Source organism: Panulirus ornatus, chromosome 3, assembly GCF_036320965.1.
Source record: "Panulirus ornatus isolate Po-2019 chromosome 3, ASM3632096v1, whole genome shotgun sequence".
NCBI classification, from domain to species: domain Eukaryota; kingdom Metazoa; phylum Arthropoda; class Malacostraca; order Decapoda; family Palinuridae; genus Panulirus; species Panulirus ornatus.
In genome coordinates, this window is record NC_092226.1 from 70,752,791 (window position 1) to 70,777,790 (window position 25,000).

The window sequence follows — 25,000 nt, forward strand, 5'->3', positions numbered from 1 at the left end:
TCATGTTATGTTCTTTGGGTTGATCTTCATCTCATGTTATGTTCTTTGGGTTGATCTTCATCTCATGTTATGTTCTTTGGGTTGATCTTCATCTCATGTTATGTTCTTTGGGTTGATCTTCATCTCATGTTATGTTCTTTGGGTTGATCTTCATCTCATGTTATGTTCTTTGGGTTGATCTTCATCTCATGTTATGTTCTTTGGGTTGATCTTCATCTCATGTTATGTTCTTAGGTTGTTCTACCTCCACGGCTCCCGTAGAACTGTTCACCGTGTTGTAAACCTGGTTTAAAAACTGAAAGGTTGTGGTCACAGTTCACGTCACAAAGGACAGTTCATGTCGATGAGAGTTTACCTCATAAAGGATAATTTGCCTCATGGGTTGATTACATCTCGTGGGTCGGAGTTTACCTCATGGAGTTAATCCACCACACATGAGGCGAGTCTACTTCACGGAGTGAGTTTGCCTCAGGGGTTGGTGATAACCTCCCTAATAGAGTTTACCTCCTGGAGAAGGAAGAGGAGGAGGAGGAGGAGGAGGAAGCGAGGAAGGTGCTTTGTCCCAGCACCCGGTGCGAGCGCGCGCGCGCGGGGTGGGGGTTGGGGGGATATAAAGTATCCAGGACAAAGTCGTCGCATCTTTTAGGGTAGGAAGAATCACCCGCAGTTCACGCTGAGAGAGAAAGAGAGAGGGAGGTTCAGTGAATTAAACGCCACAGGAGTTCCTGGAGCATTGTGGCCGTCAGCAAAGACTGGAGTGTGGGACTTGCTCCCTCAAGACACGCCACACTCGGCTGCCCGAAATGCTCTGCTCGGGGTTTCCCCACGAGTTGCTCCTGGATTCGGATGGTTCGTTGAGGTGCTTCAGTCAGCTTTCCAAGACTCACACGGGTCATTCGAGACGTTGAGTTTCGGTGATATTGAAACTTTAGATTCAGTTCTTAGTGACTGGATGTATCCGAAAAAGTTCTTTTGAGATATTGGATTCGGTTGCTGGAAACATAACATCTGTTCTTGGACATGTTAAAATCGAATATTCGTAAATCTGGGTTCAGTTCTCTGAAACACTGGATTTGATTTAACGTAATATCATTTACTGTTAAAAAAAAAAAAAAAAACCTGGATTCAGTTCTATGAAGCATTGAAACGTTGAAATCGGTGTTTCGGAAAACTGAAATCAGTCCTCCGAGACACCGAATTCAAATCTTCGAGTCGATATGAATCAAAAGCTGAAATATAGTGACCAGATCAAAATACACTGCCCTGATGAGTCAAATGATGAGTGTAGTGATGATGAGAACTTTTGTAGCGAGGGAATGAAAACTGATGATGGAAATTCTCAATGCATACATAAAGAATTTAACCTGAGCACTCCTGTATTGTACGGTCGTAACAAGGAAGCTGATAATAATAAATTGGGAAGAATTTAGAAAATGATTTATCAGTAAATATTGCAATAACTATAACGATACAGTCTTGAAAGAGGGAGGGAGGGGAGCAAGATGAACAGTCATGTGCACTGTAACAAGATGAAAGAATTAGGAATAGAAAATTGATTGTATGGTAAACTTCACAGCATGAAGCCTTTTGAAATGAACACACACAAACTGACTTAAAAGGAACGAAATACTTCTCAACTACCCACACTTGCGTTTATATTCTCTGGCACCAATATTCGATCCCTTTGTATCGAAAGCACCACAGCACTCACTCACATTCTACAAAAGGTACTCTCTTCCTCACTCCTCTCTTTAACGGGAACGTCAGCACCCACAGTCACCCACCTCTTGGAGTTTACTTTCATTTCAACGCACGCCAGCCTTGAGCTCGCTTCCTCCGCACTGTATAACACTGTCTCACGACGCATTCCTCACAAGAAATGCTACACCCATGCTCATTCGCTCTCGTCCTCTCACAAACCCCGGGACATAAACCCCTGAACATACCGGAGCTATTCTTACACCCACCCCACACCCTTACTCTGTAACTCTTGTCTTATTCACAGCCAGATGCATCCAGGTTCCGCTCGTCAAATATACCGGCCTAGCTCTCCCTTCTCTTCATCCTGGTTACGTCCAAGCACATTCAGACCTACAGCTCGAGTGAGTCCTTTGTGGGCCTGAATCATCGCTTGACTCCTTACTGAGAGAGAAAACTAATGAAAGCCGCGCTTGAAAAATATAAGTAAAAAATGACTTTTTAACGTCTCATTAAGCAGGAGAAAATAAAAACGTGGATTTAAACGCATAAATCTTTAAAAATGAATATAGGTAGATGGTAGATAATACTGGTAGATGGTGGATACATATATAGAAGATACATATACAAGCAGTGCAAATACAGTTTAGGTAAATAGGTATTTGACATTCTACCTATCAATCTATCTGTTCCTCTCTCTCTCTCTCTCTCTCTCTCTCTCTCTCTCTCTCTCTCTCTCTCTCTCTAACCGCCACAGGGGATATCCTATAACCTAGAAGCGGCGGAGCCAAGTTAAAACTCTTCTTCCTGAAGTCGGCCAAGAACAACTAGGGCGCCCGGCTCCCGAAGACAGATCAAGAGGCTGAAGAGCTTTTGTCCCGGCACCTGCTGCTGGCGGTGCGGGCACGACGGATGGGAGGCTGTAAGGAGGGGAGGATCGCCTCTCCTCAGGAGAGAAAGGGTCATTCATCACGCTGAAAAGGTCACACAAGAGCTGTGGGGAGGAGGAGGAGGAGGAGGGAACAGATAGTCTGGTAAAGTCGGCCGTTAAGAATGGGACCAGGTCAGCAAGATTTGGTGTCTTGATCTGATTACAGCATCTTTTTAGGTCCACCCTTTCTCCCCTCTCTCTCTCTCTCTCTCTCTCTCTCTCTCTCTCTCTCTCTCTCTCCCTCTCTCTCTCTCACACACACACACACACACACACACACACAGCAGAAGCAGCAAGATTTACTGCCCTGATCTGATTACAGTATCTCTTTAGGTCCACTCTTCTCTCTCCCTCTCTGTCACACACACACACACACACACACACACAAGCTCACACGTCCATGCGAGATTGTTCGTCCATGTTTCCCATACTCTATACATCCCTAGTGACTCGGTGTTTCAGTGGGATTCGAACCAGTGAACCCCCGTCATACCGTGTATTTCCCGCCCCTAATGCTCCGTGTATGACTGATGGTTCGGTGTTTCACTAAGTTTCCGAGGCAGCGGACCAGCGACCCCTCTGACAGCTATCCTTTCCAGCTGTGTGTGTGTGTGTGTGTGTGTGTGTGTGTGTGTGTGTGTGACCCGTCTCACAGAACGCTACGTATCAACAGAATGGTTCTAATGACGCCAACGGTTCCTTGAAGGGTTCGAACCCTGACTTGAAGCAACAGAGTGACTCAGTGACTTAATGAAGCGCAAGGAGAGAGAGAGAGAGAGAGAGAGAGAGAGAGAGAGAGAGAGAGAGAGAGAGAGAGAGAGAGACTCCACAAACATTGATTTTGTCAGAGTCAACAACCGATTACGAAAAGAAAAAAAATCTTTGCACGTAAATTTCTCAGAAACTAGACATCACACGTGAAAGGAAAAAGAGGGGTAATGTATTCATAGATACGAATGAATCACTGAATATTCATGTACTACCACAACACGTGTCACTGAATAGTCACGATCAGCAATATCAGTTACTGAAGAATATTCATGTTCTGCAACATGAGTCACAAAATATTGATGTTCTACATGAGTCACTGAATAATCATATTCCACGGCAAAAGTTACTGAATATTCGCGTTCTACAACACGTCACTGAATATTCATGTTCTGCAACATGAGTCACTGAATATTCACATTCTACAAGTCAGTGAACATTCACATTCTACAACATGAGTCACTGAATATTCATGTTCTTCATGCCACTGAATATCCACGTTCTACAAATGTTCTTTGTGGCGGTAGAACTGAAATGTGTCAGTTCCTTCCATATTCTTTTGTTCTCGTTCGTTGTTATCGAGTGGAAGATCCAGAGCCGACATTGTGCCAATCATTATGTTCTTGTACAAGAAACTGTAGGCTTGTGATGTGGTCATGTTTGCCCTGATTTTGTACATTTTTGTAAGCCTTTGTATATATCTTTGTACAGCTTTTATAACTTTGCCTTTGTACAACTTTGTACAGCTTTTATATAAGTTTTTTCCCACGACTGATGTACATTTTCGGACAGCTATTGCCTATTTTTGTACACCCTTTGTATATTTTTGTAAAGTTTTTGCATATTTTTTTTTGTTGTTCTACGGCTTTTATAAGTTTTTTTTTTAACAGCCCTTGAACATTTTTGCAAAGTTTTTTCTTTATATCTTTGTACAGGTTTTGTAGACTTTTCAAGAGCTTCCGTATATTTTTTTTTTTTTTTTTTTTTTTTTACATTTTGTACGTTTCGTACATCTAACGACCCGGATCCAACCACCTGGCCTGGTTAGGCATGAGTTAAGCTTATCATTAAGCTTGTCAGACGTTGCAAATTGCAGAGGTTATATAATGACCTCAGACATGCCAGAGGAGAGTCAAACTTACACAGGCCAGCGTTTCAATATGTTTGTAAGTGTGTATTACGTTCATATTGACCTCAGACTGGGGCTTCCGTTGAGCTTGTGGTTGCTGGGGCAGACTGTGAACCAAGCGTGGGCCTCCGCCTTCCCCGGGGTCCAAGCCTGGACTCGGGGCACTCACTGCCTCACAGACAAACCCAGCCGTTCGTCCTCCGCTGTTGAAATGACCAGGTATCTGTTTTCTATGACTGATTCTCTCTCTCTCTCTCTCTCTCTCTCTCTCTCTCTCTCTCTCTCTCTCTCTCTCTCTCTGGGGTGGGACTGCACACACACACACACACACACACACACACACACACACACACACCCAACACACATACACACAGACACACACACACACACACACACACACACACACAACACACATACACACATACACACACACACACACACACACACACACACACACGTCTCCCCGACCTCACCTGATACTTACATACAGAGGAACTTACAGAGTTAATACGGTGTGAGACGAGGAGGAGCCACATAATACCTTTTTCATCTGTTCTGGTCGCTTCAAGGATGAGCCAGTGCTCTGGTCTTAAGAACTGCACCCGCCCCTCACTGATCCGTGGCTCTCCTCCCCATCCCACCGAACTCACCTGACTTCGACAGATGCAGACGCAAACACACACACACAGACACACACATAGACACACACACACACACAGACACACACACACTCAGGTACTCGCACCCACGAGAGGCAGACTCCAAGCAAGTCTCAAGAGGGGTACGTGCACAGCACTGTCGCCCCACTTAAGGAGGCCTCCTCACCTGCTCCTGAAGGACGAAGTGGAGGTGACCGTCGATGATCCTGCAGGGGCAGAGCTCCTTCAGGGCGGTGATGGTGTTCCTGAGGTCCATACTGCCGCAGACTGTGGTGGAGAGAGAGAGAGAGATAGGGAGGCAAGACTGCGATCAAGCAAGCGGTAAAAAAAAAAGAAATCTCATTGTCTTTTTATGTTTTGCATGGGTTAGCGTCAGGAAGAGACGAGCAAAATGGCCTCATTTGCTCTCTAAGATGCATGATAGACAGACACCAGTTCCTACCATCGAGCCTCACAGACTATTCAATGGTTGAAACCAACCAATAATGGAACATCGCCCCCCGTATACCACATCGGTCCCGCTCATTCTGTCATACATCTCTCCTACCCAATTCGCGCTATGGTTGGTCAGGAGAGCATAACAATGCACAGTTTGTTTTATTCACCTGTAAAGGAAGGATATCTGTGTATCAATTATACTGCAATCGTTTTGATGACTGTCACCAATCATATATGACATATGTACGGTGTGTATAGCGTAAATAAGGACGGCAATAGTTTAGTGCCTCGCCGACGAACTGCCCCAAACGAGCGTCGAATCATCTGAACGAATCCACAAATGCTTCGAAGCATATAAGTCGAACCGAAACACGGGGTTCCGGTGCATTGAGTCGTGATACACGTCACGCAAAGCGACAGATCTAAACACAGGGTTAGAACGATAATACTATTTAAACATTGATGGGGGGGGGGGGAGGGATCGTATTACTTACGTCCATATTACAAACTCACCTGACCTAACGCATCCACAAGCTCTATAAGCTGGGTCAGATCTGGCCACACTAGGTAAAGGTTAGGATAGGCTAGGCTACAGCGTCACCTTAAAAAAAAGAGAAAGATCTTATAACCTTATCTGTCCTCTGTATCTTTATTATTCATCTTCGAAGCCAAGCGTCGTAAAAAAAAGAAAATGGCCACTATCGATCACTTCGCTAATTCTACTGTGTGTTCCGTTCCACACGACACTTAATTAAGATCCCTTCATATACTGGAAACTTTATACCCAAACTACAGACTATCATTTGGGCACATTCTGGCTTCGGTTCGATAATACAGCGATTGAATTTATGGCCACACGGGGCAAAATCGCTAGAAACCTGTAATGCTTACACCAAGTCAGACTTATCAAACCCAGTCTTTTTGAGCCTTGTTACATACAGCCTCGCTCTAAGCACGAGAACCTCAAAATCTTAACCTTCTTAAATGGAAATGACAAAGAGGGATGATGCAAAAACCCACAGACGTGGACTTTCATTACCAAAAAAAATGGCTAAAGTGTATAGTTATTTCTCGTTGAAATTCTGTATTAAAAGCTCGTTTAGTAACTGTATTAAAAGTTCCTACAGTGTGTGTGTGTGTGTGTGTGTGTGTGTGTGTGTGTGTGTGTGTGTGTGTGTGTGTATGTGTGTGTGTTTCTCCTGGTTTTGAGGTCATGGGAACCCACAGCGACGTACCATGTTTGTGTCGCTATTCGAATCTTGTCCACGTCCGTGATGTGTGTTTTCCTGGACGCCCGTGTCTTGTGAGGCGGAGCGGGGCGCCTCGTAACTTAACAGTGTAAACTGCCACAAGACGACACCACCACCACCACAAGACGACTACAAGACACGATCCCATGTGTGACGTGGGGACGACCCTCTGTCGTTCACCCTGCTATTACATTCTGGCAAAAGAAACTCGCTGTCTCAATCCTTCTCTCTCTCTCTCTCTCTCTCTCTCTCTCTCTCTCTCTCTCTCTCTCTCTCTCTCTATACACCTCACGTGCACACGCACCCTGCAGGAACTCGCTCCCTCATACGCCAAACAAGAGCCTACACGTCTCTCGCATAACAAGCGCTTGACGATTTGTAACTCACACAGACAGACCCTTTATCCTCATTTTACGAATATCTCCTTTTTCTTTTTTTTTTTTTTTATCCCTGAGGACATCTGGGGGAGGGAGTGTGGTGGAAAAGTTACCCAAGCATCTCCTACGTGACGGAGAAGGCGTTTCATAGGGAAGCGGGCGGGACCCGACGGACTGAAAGCCTCCTCCCGTCATGCATTCTGAGTTTTCAGCATTTGGAGCAGACGAAGGAGCCAGGAGAGGCACTGTTGTTGTCGAAGGCCCACGCTTTGGAGGGGAAGGAGAGTCTGTGTACATGCGCGTGGTTGTGACCAGGATGAAAACAAGGGAGAGGGAAGTGATACGTTTGTGGAGAGGGACCTGGATGTTCCTTGGCTCTCAAGGAGGCTTTGAGGTACCGGGGCCTGAACTTTTAGGGAGGGTGAGAGGCGTGCTTAAGAGATAGAATAAATCGCATCGATGTGATATATGGGGTGCTTATCAGTGGACTGAACCAGAGCATATGAAGCAGTTAAGAAGGTAAACCACGGGAAAGTCTTGTGGGGTTTGGCTGCAGCTGATTGGCTTTGGATTCGGTACATTAAACATGACGGACGGAGATTGGATGTGTGCAAGCGGGGCCATTGTTCTTTTGTTCCTGACGCTACCGCATTAATGCGGGAAAGGCGATTAGGCATATAACTCTAAACTACACACACAATATATACATAAATGTATATATATATATATATATATATATATATATTGAAAAACCCCATGAGGGAGGAGCTTGGTGTACTATAAATCGACTCCTCTTATTCGGGGTTCGAACTCTAGCCCTTTGAATCCGCGGTTCGCAATGCTTGCCACGGGGAGGCAACAGACACACCAGACACACAAAAGAACACGCTGTCAGCACCCGGGGGAAGGGAGAAGGTGGTGCCTCTCTTTGTCAGCAGTGGCGGGGGCGATGGTTTCCTGACAACTTGCCCCTCCTCCTCCCCAACCTCCCCCAGAAGTCCCCCTCACGGGCAAAGTCAGTCAGTCTCACGGGGCGAATCCCGGCTCCTGGGACATGCGAACACCCCACCTCACCAACTCTCTCATTTGGAAGGAAGGCTAATTAATGATGATACCGGCTCGTCGTCCCGAGCGTACTACATTACGATACAAACCCTCCCCGTCATAACCTGTATGACGCACCTTCCTGGCCTTAAAGAGAATACTTGATGACTGTAATAAGAGGACATTATCCATCCCCGTCTCCTGGCGCGGCGGGACACGAACAAGCAAAACCCACAATGAAAGACATCATATCAACTGACTTCCTCCAAATGGATAAATATATATATATATATATATATATATATATATATATATATATATATATATATATATATATATATAAAAGATACTATTCTGTAACTTGTAACATCCGGCAAAGTCCGTGCAGAACAGTAGAACAAAGAGTTCTCCGTGTCTGGCCTGATCCAGCCCTTCATTCTGCTCGGGTGAGTGATGGGACTAGTTATTATGCCGATGAAACACCTTGGCTTACCTGCCAAAACCACCTCCCACCACCGAACCCCACCACCGAACCCCAGGCCGAATGTGCTTCGCCAATTGCCAAGTTAATTTTATGTTGAGTATTAATAATACATGACTGACTTACTGTATTCTCGTCTTTTCTTCGTCGTCGTCGTCGGAGACTAAAATACAATTTCTCCAGCGTCGTTCCTGACTGACGTAATGGTATGTATCTTCCACAGCGCCAGGGGAGTTTGCCACGTCCTCCCGGAGAGGGGGTGCACGTCAGGAGACGCGCGCGCGCGCGCGCGCGTGTGTGTGTGTGTGTGTGTGTGTGTGTGTGTGTGTGTGTGTGTGCTTTCAAGACCATGAAACTGGAAAATTTAACTTAAAATTGGGATCACACAGTATCGTACTAAGGAACGGGTCGTTAAGGGAACGGCGAAGTGAAACGACACAGTTCCGGGCTGACGGGTCGACCATCCGGCACATTTCGACGGAGATCCGCGCCATATAACTGAGACAACGTAACTCTAGCAACACCATTCTAAATGCACAGAGCTTTAAAGCAGAAAATCTCACGGTGTTGAGTTGATAAAAGGAGATCTATTGCACATGATCATATAGCACGTGTAAATCACGGCCAAATAGCACTCTTATATCACGGTCAAATAACACAGGTATATTCCCTAGGCTTCGCGTGACATCAGACACAACTGTTCCTATGTCAAAAATCCCGAGAGGAAGAGATGCACGGAGAGGAGGAGGAGGAGGAGGAGGAGGAGGAGGAGGAGGAGGAGGAAGAGGAGGAGGAGAAGGAGAAGGAGGAGGAGAAGGAGGAGGGGTAGGAGGAGGAGGAGGAGGAGGAGGAGGAGGGATAGGAGGAGGAGGAGGAGGGATAGGAGGAGGAGGAGGAGGAGGGGACTGTGCGACGCCCAATGGCGGTATGGGGATCCGGGACGGGGGGCGGCGTAGTGTCGGGTCGAACACCCTTCAGTGTTACTACCGCCACTACCACTACTACTACTACTAGAGGTTCATGGGCATCGGAGGAGAGAGAGAGAGAGAGAGAGAGAGAGAGAGAGAGAGAGAGAGAGAGAGAGAGAGAGAGAGAACGTTGGTAGAACTGTGAAAAAAAAGGAAGGGATAACGTATGGAGCAATTCCTACCCATATCTCTCTCTCTCGTCCGTTTCTTTTTTTTCCCCCCTTAAACCCTCGCTCGATTTCTGTCGTCTACGTTTTAAGCCACCGCAATTCAACTATGTAATTATATAGATATGTTGGGGGCTTAACAATACCCCCGGCACCACATCTGGGGCAGACTCATCATTAAAATAAACTTGTGGCATATATATATATATATATATATATATATATATATATATATATATATATATATATATATATATATTTGGACGATTTTTGCAGGGAAAAAAATGCAATTGAGTGGGAGATGTATAAAAGAAAGAGACAGGAGGTCAAGAGAAAGGTGCAAGAGGTGAAAAAGAGGGCAAATGAGAGTTGAGGTGAGAGAGTATCATTAAATTTTAGGGAGAATAAGATGTTCTGGAAGGAGGTAAATAAAGTGCGTAAGACAAGGGAGCAAATGGGAACTTCAGTGAAGGGCGCAAATGGGGAGGTGATAACAAGTAGTGGTGATGTGAGAAGGAGATTGAGTGAGTATTTTGAAGGTTTGTTGAATGTGTTTGAAGATAGAGTGGCAGATATAGGGTGTTTTTGTTGAGGTGGTGTGCAAAGTGAGAGGGTTAGGGAAAATTATTTGGTAAACAGAGAAGAGGTGGTAAAAGCTTTGCGGAAGATGAAAGCCGGCAAGGCAGCAGGTTTGGATGGTATTGCAGTGGAATTTATTAAAAAAGGGGGTGACTGTATTGTTGACTGGTTGGTAAGGTTATTTAATGTATGTATGACTCATGGTGAGGTGCCTGAGGATTGGCGGAATGCGTGCATAGTGCCATTGTACAAAGGCAAAGGGGATAAGAGTGAGTGCTCAAATTACAGATGTATAAGTTTGTTGAGTATTCCTGGTAAATCATATGGGAGGGTATTGATTGAGAGGGTGAAGGCATGTATAGAGCATCAGATTGGGGAAGAGCAGTGTGGTTTCAGAAGTGGTAGAGGATGTGTGGATCAGGTGTTTGCTTTGAAGAATGTATGTGAGAAATACTTAGAAAAGCAAATGGATTTGTATGTAGCATTTATGGATCTGGAGAAGGCATATGATAGAGTTGATAGAGATGCTCTGTGGAAGGTATTAAGAATATATGGTGTGGGAGGCAAGTTGTTAGAAGCAGTGAAAAGTTTTTATCGAGGATGTAAGGCATGTGTACGTGTAGGAAGAGAGGAAAGTGATTGGTTCTCAGTGAATGTAGGTTTTCGGCAGGGGTGTGTGATGTCTCCATAGTTGTTTAATTTGTTTATGGATGGGGTTGTTAGGGAGGTGAATGCAAGAGTTTTGGAAAGAGGGGCAAGTATGAAGTCTGTTGGGATGAGAGAGCTTGGGAAGTGAGTCAGTTGTTGTCCGCTGATGATAGAGCGCTGGTGGCTGATTCATGTGAGAAACTGCAGAAGCTGGTGACTGAGTTTGGTAAAGTGTGTGAAAGAAGAAAGTTAAGAGTAAATGTGAATAAGAGCAAGGTTATTAGGTACAGTAGGGTTGAGGGTCAAGTCAATTGGGAGGTAAGTTTGAATGGAGAAAAACTGGAGATATCTGGGAGTGGATCTGGCAGCGGATGGAACCATGGAAGTGGAAGTGAATCATAGGGTGGGGGAGGGGGGCGAAAATCAAGTAGGAATGTAAAAATCCTTTCAATTGATACATCCCGAAATAAGTTAAAAGTGCGGCAGGATCTGCTCGTTTGGAAGCATTAGGTAGTCCATATACATCAGGTAAGACGAGGATCATTTGAAAAAAAAAAAAAATACACCCATGTTAGTGTCGGGAAACGAAGCGCTTTGAATGCAGTCTCGAACCCGCGACACCACATGAGCTCCTACCAAATATAGAAAATTGGTTTAAGCAGACTAGAAAAAAATATATAGCAATTTGTTGCTCCTGTATTATCAGTGTATATGATAAATGCACATTGTTCAAAACGATGTGTAACAAGGGTTTATATGACTCGAGAGTAAATGAAAGAGAAAATAAAGCTTTTTTGTGTTAAAAACATTACTTGCAACACTGAAAATCTCAAGGGTTTATGGGGAAAGTGGACCTCACCAATCTTCAGGCTCACGACTCATTCTGTTCTCATACTCGCGAGGTCAGACTCACCAGACTCACGATTCACCCTTAACTCCCTTCTTTTACACTCGGACATTCACACTAAATAAGACCCGCTTAAAGTTTCCTCAAGTCCAGATAGATGATAACGTCTACGATGGAACTGCTGTGTCTATTATGGCTTACTGGTTCGGTTCGGGTGTCATATCTCGGGCTCGAATGCTTCACACAGGAGAGATTAGCTTCTCTATCGTGGTTCACTGGTTTGGTTTGGGTATCACATCTCGGGTTCGAATGCTTCACACGCGAGACATCCGCTTCTCTATTATGGTTCACTGGTTCGGTCCTGGTTTCGGGTGTCATCTTTCCGGTTCTAATGCTTCACACGGGAGAAAGCAGCCGCTTCTCAAGAGACCCATCTCGTGTTTCATGTTCCCCCACAACGCGTAGCATTCGATGCAGGGGAGGTCACCAGCAGGTGAGCTAAGTAACCTTGCCTGATATCATAAACAAACCGCACCAGCAGCCCTACAGTTTGAATGGGTCAACAGAGATAATGATGATAAAAAAGAGAGACACGCTTCGTTTCGAAAAGTCGTCAGATGTAAAGTTTTTTTCTTTCTCGTCGGGGTCAGCCTGGATTCATTCTCGCCATCTGTGGTACACACAGCTTCAGACAGGATCATCGAACTGTTACCATAATTGGAAAAACATGTTTTGCTAACTACACCGAAATCGCAGAGGGAGCGAGAACGGCAACGAATAAACGCATGAACCGGTTTCGAGGTTCGATGAAAACGTACGTATGAACCGGCGCACCGAAACCCCACGTTTCACTTTGCTCGCTCTTCGTCGGCAGAATGCAGATTTAAAAGTGTCCAGAGATGACCTTTCTACCAGTTCAAACTTTACGAGAGAGAGAGAGAGAGAGAGAGAGAGAGAGAGAGAGAGAGAGAGAGAGAGAGAGAGAGAGAGAGAGAGAGAGAAAAATATGAAAACTGAAAATAGATACAATTATACAGATTTCTGTTGACGCGCGCGTGTGTGTGTGTGTGTGTGTGAGTGAGAGAGAGAGAGAGAGAGAGAGAGAGAGAGAGAGAGAGAGAGAGAGAGAGAGAGAGAGAGAGAGAGAGAGAGAGAGAGAGAGAGTTGTAAAGTAAAAAAAAAATCACCAAGATCACTCCTGCCTTTTTATTTTATTTTTTTTTTGTGTGTATGTGAAAAAACTTATCGATAACCTCAAGACAAGACCTGGGGGTAAACATCACAATTCTTTCCGTTTTAACAGATTCCGGGGCCGAGACGCGTGTGTTGTGCTTGACGAAGAGCAGGGCACCCCGTCGCACCACGGCCAGACGTGACGGGGCGCAGGTGAATCCAAGACAGCACAGCCCAAGTCTTTCTGAGGTGTGTGTGTGTGTGTGTGTGTGTGTGTGTGTGTGTGTGTGTGTGTGTGTGTGTGGCCAAAGTTGACTGACCTCTGGGCATTCATTTCCGACTCGGTGGTTCGCGTACGACCGGCAGCCACAACAACACACCCCAAGAGAACAGTCGCTCCACATTGAACGAAAAAAAAAAAGGGGGGGAGGAGTAAATGGATAGAACAATTCTGATGTTCACCATGCCACTTAAAACTAACCCTCAACCCTTAAAACTCATCCTCAACCCTTAAAACTCACCCTCAACCCTTAAAACTCACCCTCAACCCTTAAAACTCATCCTCAACCCTTAAAACTCATCCTCAACCCTTAAAACTCATCCTCAACCCTTAAAACTCATCCTCAACCCTTAAAACTCATCCTCAACCCTTAAAACTCACCCTCAACCCTTAAAACTCATCCTCAACCCTTAAAACTCATCCTCAACCCTTAAAACTCATCCTCAACCCTTAAAACTCATCCTCAACCCTTAAAACTCATCCTCTACCCTTAAAACTCATTCTCAACCCTTAAAACTCACCCTCAACCCTTAAAACTCACCCTCAAAACTCACCCTCAACCCTTAAAACTCATCCTCAACCCTTAAAACTCATCCTCAACCCTTAAAACTCACCCTCAACCCTTAAAACTCATCCTCAACCCTTAAAACTCATCCTCAACCCTTAAAACTCATCCTCAACCCTTAAAACTCACCCTCAACCCTTAAAACTCACCCTCAACCCTTAAAACTCACCCTCAACCCTTAAAACTCATCCTCAACCCTTAAAACTCATCCTCAACCCTTAAAACTCACCCTCAACCCTTAAAACTCATCCTCAACCCTTAAAACTCATCCTCAACCCTTAAAACTCACCCTCAACCCTTAAAACTCATCCTCAACCCTTAAAACTCACCCTCAACCCTTAAAACTCACCCTCAACCCTTAAAACTCACCCTCAATCCTTAAAACTCACCCTCAACCCTTAAACCTCACCCTCAACCCTTAAAACTCACCCTCAACCCTTAAAACTCATCCTCAACCCTTAAAACTCACCCTCAACCCTTAAAACTCACCCTCAACCCTTAAAACTCACCCTCAACCCTTAAAACTCACCCTCAACCCTTAAAACTCACCCTCAACCCTTAAAACTCACCCTCAACCCCACGAAGTCCACAGGGTGAGGTTGGGGGAGGGTCACGGTGAGGGCGAGTCTGCAATGCCTGGGATTACTCTCTTCACACAGTCGTCCCCTCGGGCGACTGTCCACTGGGAAGGTACGTCATAGCACTTCGGCCCCAGTGGTACCCAAGTTCGCCCTCGCCGCTTCTCCTGTTGAGAGCGAAGAGTCATGCAGACGAAGCAACGGGGAAGAGGACACCTCATTTCCCAGCTGGGGTAGGACGAGACACGCCTCATGGCTATGGACGAGACGAGAGATAACATGGAGGGGTTATGCTGGATGGTGGAGACGCAGCGTGCTCGGACTGGCAGTGTGGACTGTGTGGGCCTTCAAACTCCGGTCGACTGTCTGTCCCTCCACGTTCCCCCCGGAATACGAGGAGCATGATAATGCTATATGCCGCCCCGTAACTCGGTGTAACCTTGAGTGTCAATACAGGTGGTGTTCTCGGCAGGGGCTGATAACCTGGTTCTTGATCTCCAATTCTCTCGGTCGACGAGATCATAGTGATAACTCGATTGATATGTCTATGATAAGTCAACGTGCGGAGTTTGGTACGGGGAGTCGTCTGACTCACGTATACCTTAACGATGGTTTTGAACGTCTTCTCTCCCCCCCACCACCTGACACACACACACACACACACACACACACACACAACAGCTGGGTCTGGGACCTTACTACACACACACACACACACACACACAACAGCTGGGTCTGGGACCTTACTACACACACACACACACACACACAACAGCTGGGTCTGGGACCTTACTTTACATTACGATGGTTTCGGGAGGTCTCGTACCCCCACAGCTGGGTCTGGCACCTCACCTCACCTTACGTCTACCTTACGATGGTTTCTGAGGTCTTCTACCCCCACAGCTGGGTCTGGCACCTCACCTCACCTTACGTCTACCTTACGATGGTTTAGGACGTCTTCTACCTCAAAGCAGGCGTCTTTTTTTTCTCTCTCTCCCTCTGATTGGTCAGGCTGTTCGAGGCCGCAGGCTGCTGCCATTGCGATATCAATAACGGGAAGAGCGGGGAGCTAACGGGGTGCCCTCGTGCCCACAGACCTGAACACTGGCAGCAGCAGAATCTCCCTGCACACATTCACATCCTCACTCACACAGATCCCGATCTGGTAACTGGGAGCCCTCGGAGACTGACCGATAGATAGATACGAGAGAGAGAGAGAGAGAGAGAGAGAGAGAGAGAGAGAGAGAGAGAGAGAGAGAGAGAGAGAGAGAGAGAGCAATGGTATTTCGTGGCAGCGCCAACAGGTCGCGCTTCGTCGATTCAGAAATCATTTCTCTCTCTCTCTCTCTGAAGTTCCCGAATGGACTCGCCTGAAGTCAAAAGACACGGGTGTGAAAAAGGAACCTTTAACTGCCGAACTAGACAGACCGACCTGTCGTGGGTTAACGACCAAACAGCCTCATTTGACCAGTTAAGACACAGAGATGCTAATCCGATCGCTAGTCTCGTTTGCCAGATTGGAGTCAATCTCCCGTCCACACCCCTTCATTCCTTCCTTCCTCAGTCCTCCAATTCTCCCGTCCACACCCCATCCTTCCTCCTTTGTCCTCCAGTCCTCCCGTCCACACCCCATCCTTCCTTCCTCCTCCGTCCTCCAGTCATTCAGACCTGAACTTCATTCAAATCGATGTGTTGTCGTCCAACTCAGCCATGATGTGTCACAAGAAGTTCGCTGGACCTTTTTGGTTAACGTAAAAATGAACGTTGGCTGATGGTGCTTCAGAGGAAAACACAAACTAGACATTAACACACAATTGATTCAGTCAAGTGACCAAGTCAATCACACACACACACACACACACAAACACAAACACACACACACATACACACACACGCACCAGATCATCCACTACGAACGTATCCTCTGCAGGTCATTGACACTGACATGAGTTCATGTGACACTGACATGATCCCATGTGACTCTGATATAAGGTCATGTGACGACGGTGCCCACATCTTTATATACGGGTCGTGTCACTGCCCAGGGGTGGAGGAAAGAGCAATATGATTGGCCAGGCCAACACACCCAAAGGGTCGTCCGGTCGTGCTCTAGCGTCGCCCAGTCGTGCTCAAGGGTCGTCCACTCGAATTCAAGGGAAACAACAAGAGTCGTTCTCAAGGGTCGTGCAGTCATGCTCAAGGGACGCAGGGTCGTCGTGCTCTAGGGTCGTACTGTCGCTGTCAAGGGGTCTACAAACAGGAAGTAACACTGATCTCTTTCGAATACATCATATGGCTCTTGCATCACTCTCGCATCGCTTAGTGACACCTGTAGAGGGCATGGTGTTACAAAACTCGATCTGTTGCTAACAGCACTAGCTAACTCCCCCAGCAAGAATAACGAACAGGTCTGACTCCCCCAGCAAGAATAACTAACAGGGCTGACTCCCCCAGCAAGAATCACTAACAGGGCTATACATGTAACGTTAAAAACCATAAGACTAAGCCTTTATGTAGTCTTCTTAAAGGGTCGTACCGTCCTCCTCAAGGGCGGAACCGTCGTCCTCAAGGGCTAAATTGTCGTCCTCGAGGGCTGCACCGTCGTCTTCGAGGGCTGAACCGTCGTCCTCGAGGGCTGAACCGTCGTCCTTAAGGGCCGTACCTCTTCCTCAAGGCTCATACCGTCGTCCTCAAGGCCCCCTACGGTCATCCTCAAGCCCCCTACAGTCGTCCTCAAGGCCCCCTACCGTCGTCCTCAAGGCCCCCTACCGTCGTCCTCAAGGCCCCCTACCGTCGTCCTCAAGGCCCCCTACCGTCGTCCTCAAGGCCCCCTACCGTCCTCTTCACCGTTCCGCCCGTCAGTCGACGACTCCCATACCAGCAGCTGACCCTTTCCCTCTCTTAATCACCTCCACACCTCAACCACTCCGTTCCACACGACGTACTAAACTAGGTCGGGGGGGGGGAGAAGATGTGCTAAAGGCATCCCCCACCCCCAACCACCCACCTTCCCTCCCTCCCCGATATAATCTTTAACACGCCGTCACGAAAACAATTAAGCGAAAGCTGGTTTCGGGAGGCAAGAGTGCAGCCTTTTCACGGGGCCAGTATCGCGTCTCTGCACTTAACTTCCCTTGGCAGGCAAGTGTGTGTGGGGCGGGCGCTCCTCAAGGTTCCTTGAGGGGGTTATTAATAACTGCAGTGGACGATATGGGGGGTTGGTTTTACGGGGTTCTTCATATTCTCCGCGAGAGGCTGGGGCCCAGAATTTTTTCGCTTCTTCGCTTGGTGTTCTGTATCTCTTCTGTGGCTTGAAGAACGCGGGTAGAAAGGAAGGAGTATATGTGGGGTGGACTGATGAGGGAAAAAATATATATACATACTTGAAGGGATCGTGGCAAAGGGCTTGTAATGATATGAGAAGAGGAAAAGAAGAGGGAGGAAGCAGAAGAAGAAGAAGAAGAAGAAGAAGAAGAAGAAGAAGAAGAAAAGAAGAAATAATAATAATAATAATGATAATAATAATAATAATAATAAGAAGAAGAAGAAGAAGAAGAAAAGGAGGTGAAAAGGGAAGAATCAAGATGGTTGGCTAACAACAACAAAAACATAAGAAGTTTATTAACTTGTGAAAACAAATGGCCTCCCCAGCACCATAACACAGGGTTAGGTTATTATTATCATCATGGGTGATGCATCCGTTAATGGCTTCAGTCATGGGCCCTTAATGCATCCGTTAATGCCTTCAGCCAAGGGCCCTTAATGCATCCATAAATGGTTTTGATGGGCCAATGCTAATTGGCTGCAAGAGAAATGGTGCACAGACCATTTCTTATGCGATAGTGACCACATCTTCACAGGAAGTTAATCCAAGTCCAGACTGGAAGGTCTGGCGCGTTCAATGAGGCTGAACGAGAAGACTCGATCACAAACTATATGGATCAACAAGACAAACCACACGCAACGACGTCTCTAATTGGGTCATCCGCTGCCCATTCCCTGCAAGACAGGATAGTAATCAGCCAATGGACCATATGTCCGGGATGACCTTTGGCTAATGGCTGCAAGTAAATGGAGGTTGATGCAAGTGGCTTGTCGTAGAGGAACAGACGTCGAGGCTCAAATTGAACGTCGATTGCTCTCTCTCTCTCTCTCTCTCTCTCTCTCTCTCTCTCTCTCTCTCTCTCTCTCTCTCTAACTTTAGGTCTCAAGACTTTATCAAAGACTTAGAACTTCAAGATCTCTTTAGGTCTTCCAAGACTTGGAACTCCTGCCATGCAGGGGTCCCTAGACTTTGACCTCCCCCCTCGCCTCCTCTGGGTTAGAGTTTACACACATTGTCCCAAGGCTTCACCTTCATTGACCCTACAGGTTCACGCAGGACCCTAAGACTTCCCTGAATCCATTGGCTCAGGGAAAGGGCCACGCCCTTGGCTACCCCTGCAGTATAAGGTTCGGACGGATGGACAAAGAGGGTGACCTGGTTCGACACAAGAAGGGGTATTTCCTGAGGGAGGTCCTCTGGTTACCAGGACACCCCAATGACTACAATATCCCCTTCACAAACTGACTACAATATCCCCTCCACTCTGACCCTCTCCATCTTCCTGGCTACAATATCCCCTCCACAAACTGACTACAATATCCCCTCCACTCTGACCCTCTCCATCTTCCTGACTACAATATCCCCTCCACACTGACCCTCTCCATCTTCCTTCCCTCACGGATCCTTCGCTAACCCCACCCTCACTGCTTCTCCGCCAGTCGTCCCTCGTCTCCCTCTTTCTCCACCGGCCACGTCGGGCACAGTGGCTCTAAGGAAAGAGGGGGAGGGGGTGAGGGGGGGGGGGAAGAATCCATTACCCTCCCTAATGAACGACTGGGAGACCTTCTTTCACTAGGCATGTTCCTGCCGCGTCCAATAGCTGTCGAAGGCTCCTAAGTGACTGCTCGTGGCCGCCAGGAACGACTGAGATGTTCCCGACTTCTGCAAGAGTGATGAGCTGGACCCTCACAGACTCCTCACAGGCCTCATAAGACCCTCACGGGTCCTCACAGACCCCTCACAGACCTCATAAGACTCTCACGGGTCCTCACAGACTCTCACAGGCGCTTTTAAACCCTCTGAGAGCGTAACTTTTCATTCTCACAAATCCTCAAAGCCAACCTGACTGGTAATGATCTTCAAGCACAGGGCATCCCTGGGCATCCAATACACCCATCTCCCATTAGCAGCCACTCCCTGGGCATCCAACATACCCATCTCCCATTAACAGCCACTCCCTGGGCATCCAACACACCCATCTCCCATGAGAGGGCACACAAAGCTTTCCCTTCAGGCATATAACTACAGGTCACATGATCAACACGAGCAAACTGGCGATTCGACAGCGGATGTGTGTGTGTGTGTGTGTGTGTGTGTGTGTGTGTGGAGAGACGCCCACCTGACGGAACCTGACTCCGCACCGATGCTGTGGAAGTTATGTATGTACAAGTCACGTCGTACTGAAGGGAATACATCTCACTGTACGAGGGATGATCCTGTGTTGTGGGTTAGGATGACGGGGTGCTGCTTTCCTCTCTGCCCAGGTTCGACGATCATTACAGTAAGACCCGACGACCTCACAGAACTGCCGACCCAAAGCACCAGCTGGAAGCAACGACCCTTTTACGGGCCAACTACCCGTAAAAGACTGTCATGATCCCGTTCGGCTTCGAGGGTTATATCCTCCCTTGATCACACGGGTTGATCCGTCGAGCAAATACCCGAACCACAGATGACGTGTGCAGTGAACGGCGGAGCGAAACCTTCGCTGACAGCCTTCGTTCGCCGAGTATCGTGCGAAATGGACCTAGAGTATTCGCCCTCTCAGTGCTCTCCCCCCCAACCCCACACACACACACACCACACCACCTGGCGGCGGAGAGGAGACTTAGCACACCACTCACAAACGCCCGTAAAGAAATAATTCAATTATTTCTTCCTCCGCGGCAATTGTTGACACTACTCACACGTTCTCGCGTTTTCTTTTTCTTTTTCTTTCCCCCCCTCTCCCCACTCACTTCAATCTAGGTCGAAAGAAAACGGCGAGAATAAACGTAAGAAATGATACAGCGAGCGAAGTCATCAGCAAAACTAAACTGTCTGTTTGGGGGGGAGAGGGTGGCGGCACAGAAGGCCGCCCCGGCTCACTCTGCACAGGGGAGAGAGAGAGAGAGAGAGAGAGAGAGAGAGAGAGAGAGAGAGAGAGAGAGAGAGAGAGAGAGAGAGAGAGCATATTCGACCTCTTGGTGCATGTGTGTGTGTGTGTGTGTGTGTGTGTGTGTGTGTGTGTGTGTGTGTGGAAGGGTTTCGACTCCCTTTTCAAGACCACATTCCCTTCCTTCCAGCCAGGCCCTTTGGCTGCACTGCTCTGATGGCCTTCCACGCCTTTCTCTTCTTGGCTCTTGCTGGCCCCATCGTCTGTCAGACACCCTCAGGAATGAGTGGTTTGGGCAGAGTGGCGTTCTGCCTTCGTAGGGAGGAGCCCCTGTGTTTTTACTATTCTGCCTTCGTCTATAGAGAGAGATGCCAAGGTCTTCAAGGGAGGAGAGGAAGCACGCGTGAGGGAGCGACGCGAGGGGGAGGAGTGCGTCTGAGAGCACGCTGTGAGGTGGGGCAATGCCCTCACTCGACCCTCACTCATCTCGTGCCGGCGAAGCCTCTGAGCGCACGACCAGTCGAGGCGATCAAATTGTACGGCTTTCAAGATGCTTTCTACCCTCCACCACTCACCCACCCACTCACCCTCCCACAACCCAACCCGACTCCTCCTCCTCCTCCTCCTCCTCCTCCCCAAGCTCCCCAGCTTAGCATGACACCCCCCCCCCCCTCCTCTCCCATGCCAGATGAGCTTGAAGAATCGAACTCTGTCAAGCTTTTCGGCTTAAAGATGCTCTCTCTCTCTCTCTCTCTCTCTCTCTCTCTCTCTCTCTCTCTCTCTCTCTCTCTCTCTCTCTCTCTCTCTCTCCCATAGCCCTACCCCCCTACTCTAACACCCCAGCTTAGCATGATCCCCCCCCCCTTTCCTCACCCATGCCAAATAAGCTTGAAGAATCGAACTTTATATCAAACTTTTCGGCTTAAAAATGCTCTCTCTCTCTCTCTCTCTCTCTCTCTCTCTCTCTCTCTCTCTCTCTCTCTCTCTCTCTCTCTCTCTCTCTACCCCCTCCCACAACCACCTCCCCCCTTGACGAATCGAACTTTAAAAAAAGAAGAGAAAAAATACAGTGAATGTCAGACTGGCGTGATCTCAAATGTGTTTATCAACTTACCCGGAAAAGAGACTTCGTTTGTAACTAGGTAACTTACCGGCGAGAACTTTAGCGTCCAGGAAGAAGTTACAGGAGGGGTAACTAAGTTACGAGATCAACAGGGGGAAGCGCTGAGCACGCGAGGAAGTAGCCTTCAACAGCCTTTCCCTTAATGATGGCAATTCAACAGAACGAGCCGCTTGGAAGGTGGAGTGAGGAGGGGGTCGGGGGGACACATTTGGCAATATAGATCAGTCGACCTCAGTAGAAATGGTTGGAGGACCAGCTAAGGTCATATGAGTCGACCTCTGTAGAAATGGTTGGAGGACCAGCTAAGGTCATATGAGTCGACCTCTGTAGAAATGGTTGGAGGACCAGCTAAGGTCATATGAGTCGACCTCTACAGAACTGATTTAAGACCAGCTAAGGTCATGAGTCGACCTCTATAGAAATGATTTAGGACCAGCTAAGGTCATATGAGTCGACCTCTACAGAACTGATTTAGGACCAGCTAAGGTCATATGAGTCGACCTCTACAGAACTGATTTGGGACCAGCTAAGGTCATATGAGTCGACCTCTACAGAACTGATTTAGGACCAGCTAAGGTCATTTCAGTCGGCCTCTACAGAAATCATTAAAGGCCCAGCTAAGGTCATAGGAGTCGACTTCTCATGTTTAGCTACAGGAATAACCTGTAGAATCTAATGTTGTTTCTTTCAACTGTACTTATACACTTATAAGTTACGTTGAAGACATTCTGTGGACAGCAACTCAATTTTTTTTAAATAGAAATGCTTACTATAAGCATCTATTTTTTTTTTTCAGCAATGGTATTTCTCATATATCAAAATCCCTCCTCTTCCTCTCCTCCTCGAGAATATGCATGACTTGCGACACCATTCGCTCATCATTACTCAGAAACAAACAGTTGTCTACTTTATATTTGGAGACTAAACAAATTAGCATGCGAGGTGTAACACTCGCTCTCTGAGTCTGCAGTGAGAAAATATATATTACAATATGATAACGACAAAAAAATGCACTTGTGTCTGATTAAAAAATAAATAAATATCTCACACATCCGCTTCAAAATGAGTCAACTACACGAACGGTGTAACACAGGCCGGCCTGTGCCAGATATAAAACACACACACACACACACACACACACACGAGAACTAATGCAATGCGGGATAACATCGTATTCCCTATGTAAATATTAAGTACCAATCTGTCCCTTGGGGCTAATATCGTAACCACCGACTTAACAAGGTGGTTCCCATGGGCCGTATAAACACACACACACACACACACACACACACATATATATATATATATATATATATATATATATATATATATATATATATATAGTGAGTGTATATGGTTTTATAATTATTATTAACAACTTAAGAGGGTATTTAATGATTTCACGGTTGATTGACGTAGTTAGCTTGTCGTAATGGACCTTTACGACCCTGGCGGTTGTTAGACCTTATAGACCCAAAATTTATCAATGCACAAATTACAGGACATGAGAATTTATGGGTAATTATAATCATTACATCACTTATCATCGTACATCCATGATGTGCTTGTAACTACCATATCAGTACGGGTCCAATACACGATCATTATCCTGTAATGGGCAGATCCAGTCATAGCCTGTGAGATAATGATGATTAGAACCCGTCATGGCCTGGGAGATAATGATAATTAAAACAATGTCCATTTATGTTTTTTAACATATAATTCGTTGGTTATCGCGTGGTTGACATATCCACCAGAGCTTGATGATAATCACTGAAGGACTCAAGACCTTGCTGGGGAGGTTGGAGTGTGTGTGTGTGTGAGGGCGCGTCCTCCCACATCCTTCCCAAAAGGCCTGTGTGAGTTGGGGCGGCGCGGGAGGGGGGGGTGGGGGGGGCGCTTGCAAAGGGTGGGTGGGGTGGGGGTTTGGTGGGGGGTTGGTGGGGGGTTGGTGGGGGTTTGGTGGGGGTTTGGTGGGGGTTTGGTGGGGGGTTGGGGGGGGGGCCTCCTCTTATCGGTACTGTTGTGGCAAGCGTCACGCCCGGGCACCAGCCGCCCAGGTCGCTGGACACAACAACGGCTCTCGCGCGGCGCCGTTGTGGTGTCCTTCACTCCCAGACGAAGCGTTCACACCTTAACTCCTGGAGGAGGAGGAGGAGGAGGTGTGTGTGTGTGTGTGTGTGTGTGTGTGTGTGTGTGTGTGTGTGTGTGTGTGTGAGTGTGTGTGTGTGTGTGTGTGTGTGTATTAATCCGTCGGGGACAGACAGGACTGGAAACATACAAGTTACGTGATACAGACGTAAAGAAGAGAAGAGAGAGAGAATAGAGAAAAAAAATATCATGAATATATATATATATATATATATATATATATATATATATATATATATATATATATACAACATACTCGAGCAAGCCATTTGCATAATGAGAGAGAGAGAGAGAGAGAGAGAGAGAGAGAGAGAGAGAGAGAGAGAGAGAGAGGTGGGGGGGGAAGAACGACGTATTAGCTCATTCGTCAGCCCAAAGGGTTTCACACAGGAGAGCGGAACGTTTCCCCCGGAACATAAGGAGAGCGGAACGTTCCCCCGGAACACACAGGAGAGCGGAACGTTTCCCCCGGAACATAAGGAGAGCGGAACGTTCCCCAGGAACACACAGGAGAGCGGAACGTTCCCCCTGAACAAACAGGAGAGCGGAACGTTCCCCCGGAACACACAGGAGAGCGGAACGTTCCCCCGGAACACACAGGAGAGCGGAACGTTCCCCCTGAACAAACAGGAGAGCGGAACGTTCCCCCGGAACACACAGGAGAGCGGAACGTTCCCCCGGAACACACAGGAGAGCGGAACGTTCCCCCGGAACCATGAATAAGAGAGCCCCAGATAATGGCACACTCTGCGCTCGTGTCCTGCGTCGCAAAGTTGTACGATAACGTACTGACGTATCTTTCCAATTACGTCGTACTTAGCACGTACAGCAAAACCCAAACTGGGGAGGAAAACAAAATGGATAGGGAGACATAATTTTTGTGTGTTCATTAATTTTCTCTTCCCAGTTTAAGAAGGAATTACATTTCAATTCAATTGAATTACAT

At 47.0% G+C, this 25,000-nt stretch overlaps 1 protein-coding gene across 4 annotated transcripts in view; it reads right to left on the reverse strand.

The window, feature by feature from the left end:
* Positions 1–25,000, reverse strand: part of LOC139763218 (insulin-like growth factor 1 receptor) — a 141,100-nt gene that overhangs the window by 46,805 nt on the left and 69,295 nt on the right. For all 4 annotated transcript variants that reach the window (XM_071689033.1, XM_071689022.1, XM_071689055.1 and 1 more), the window contains exon 3: positions 5,352–5,452. In XM_071689033.1, coding sequence (XP_071545134.1) covers positions 5,352–5,452 — 101 coding nt within the window. The remainder of the gene's footprint in view (positions 1–5,351; positions 5,453–25,000) is intronic.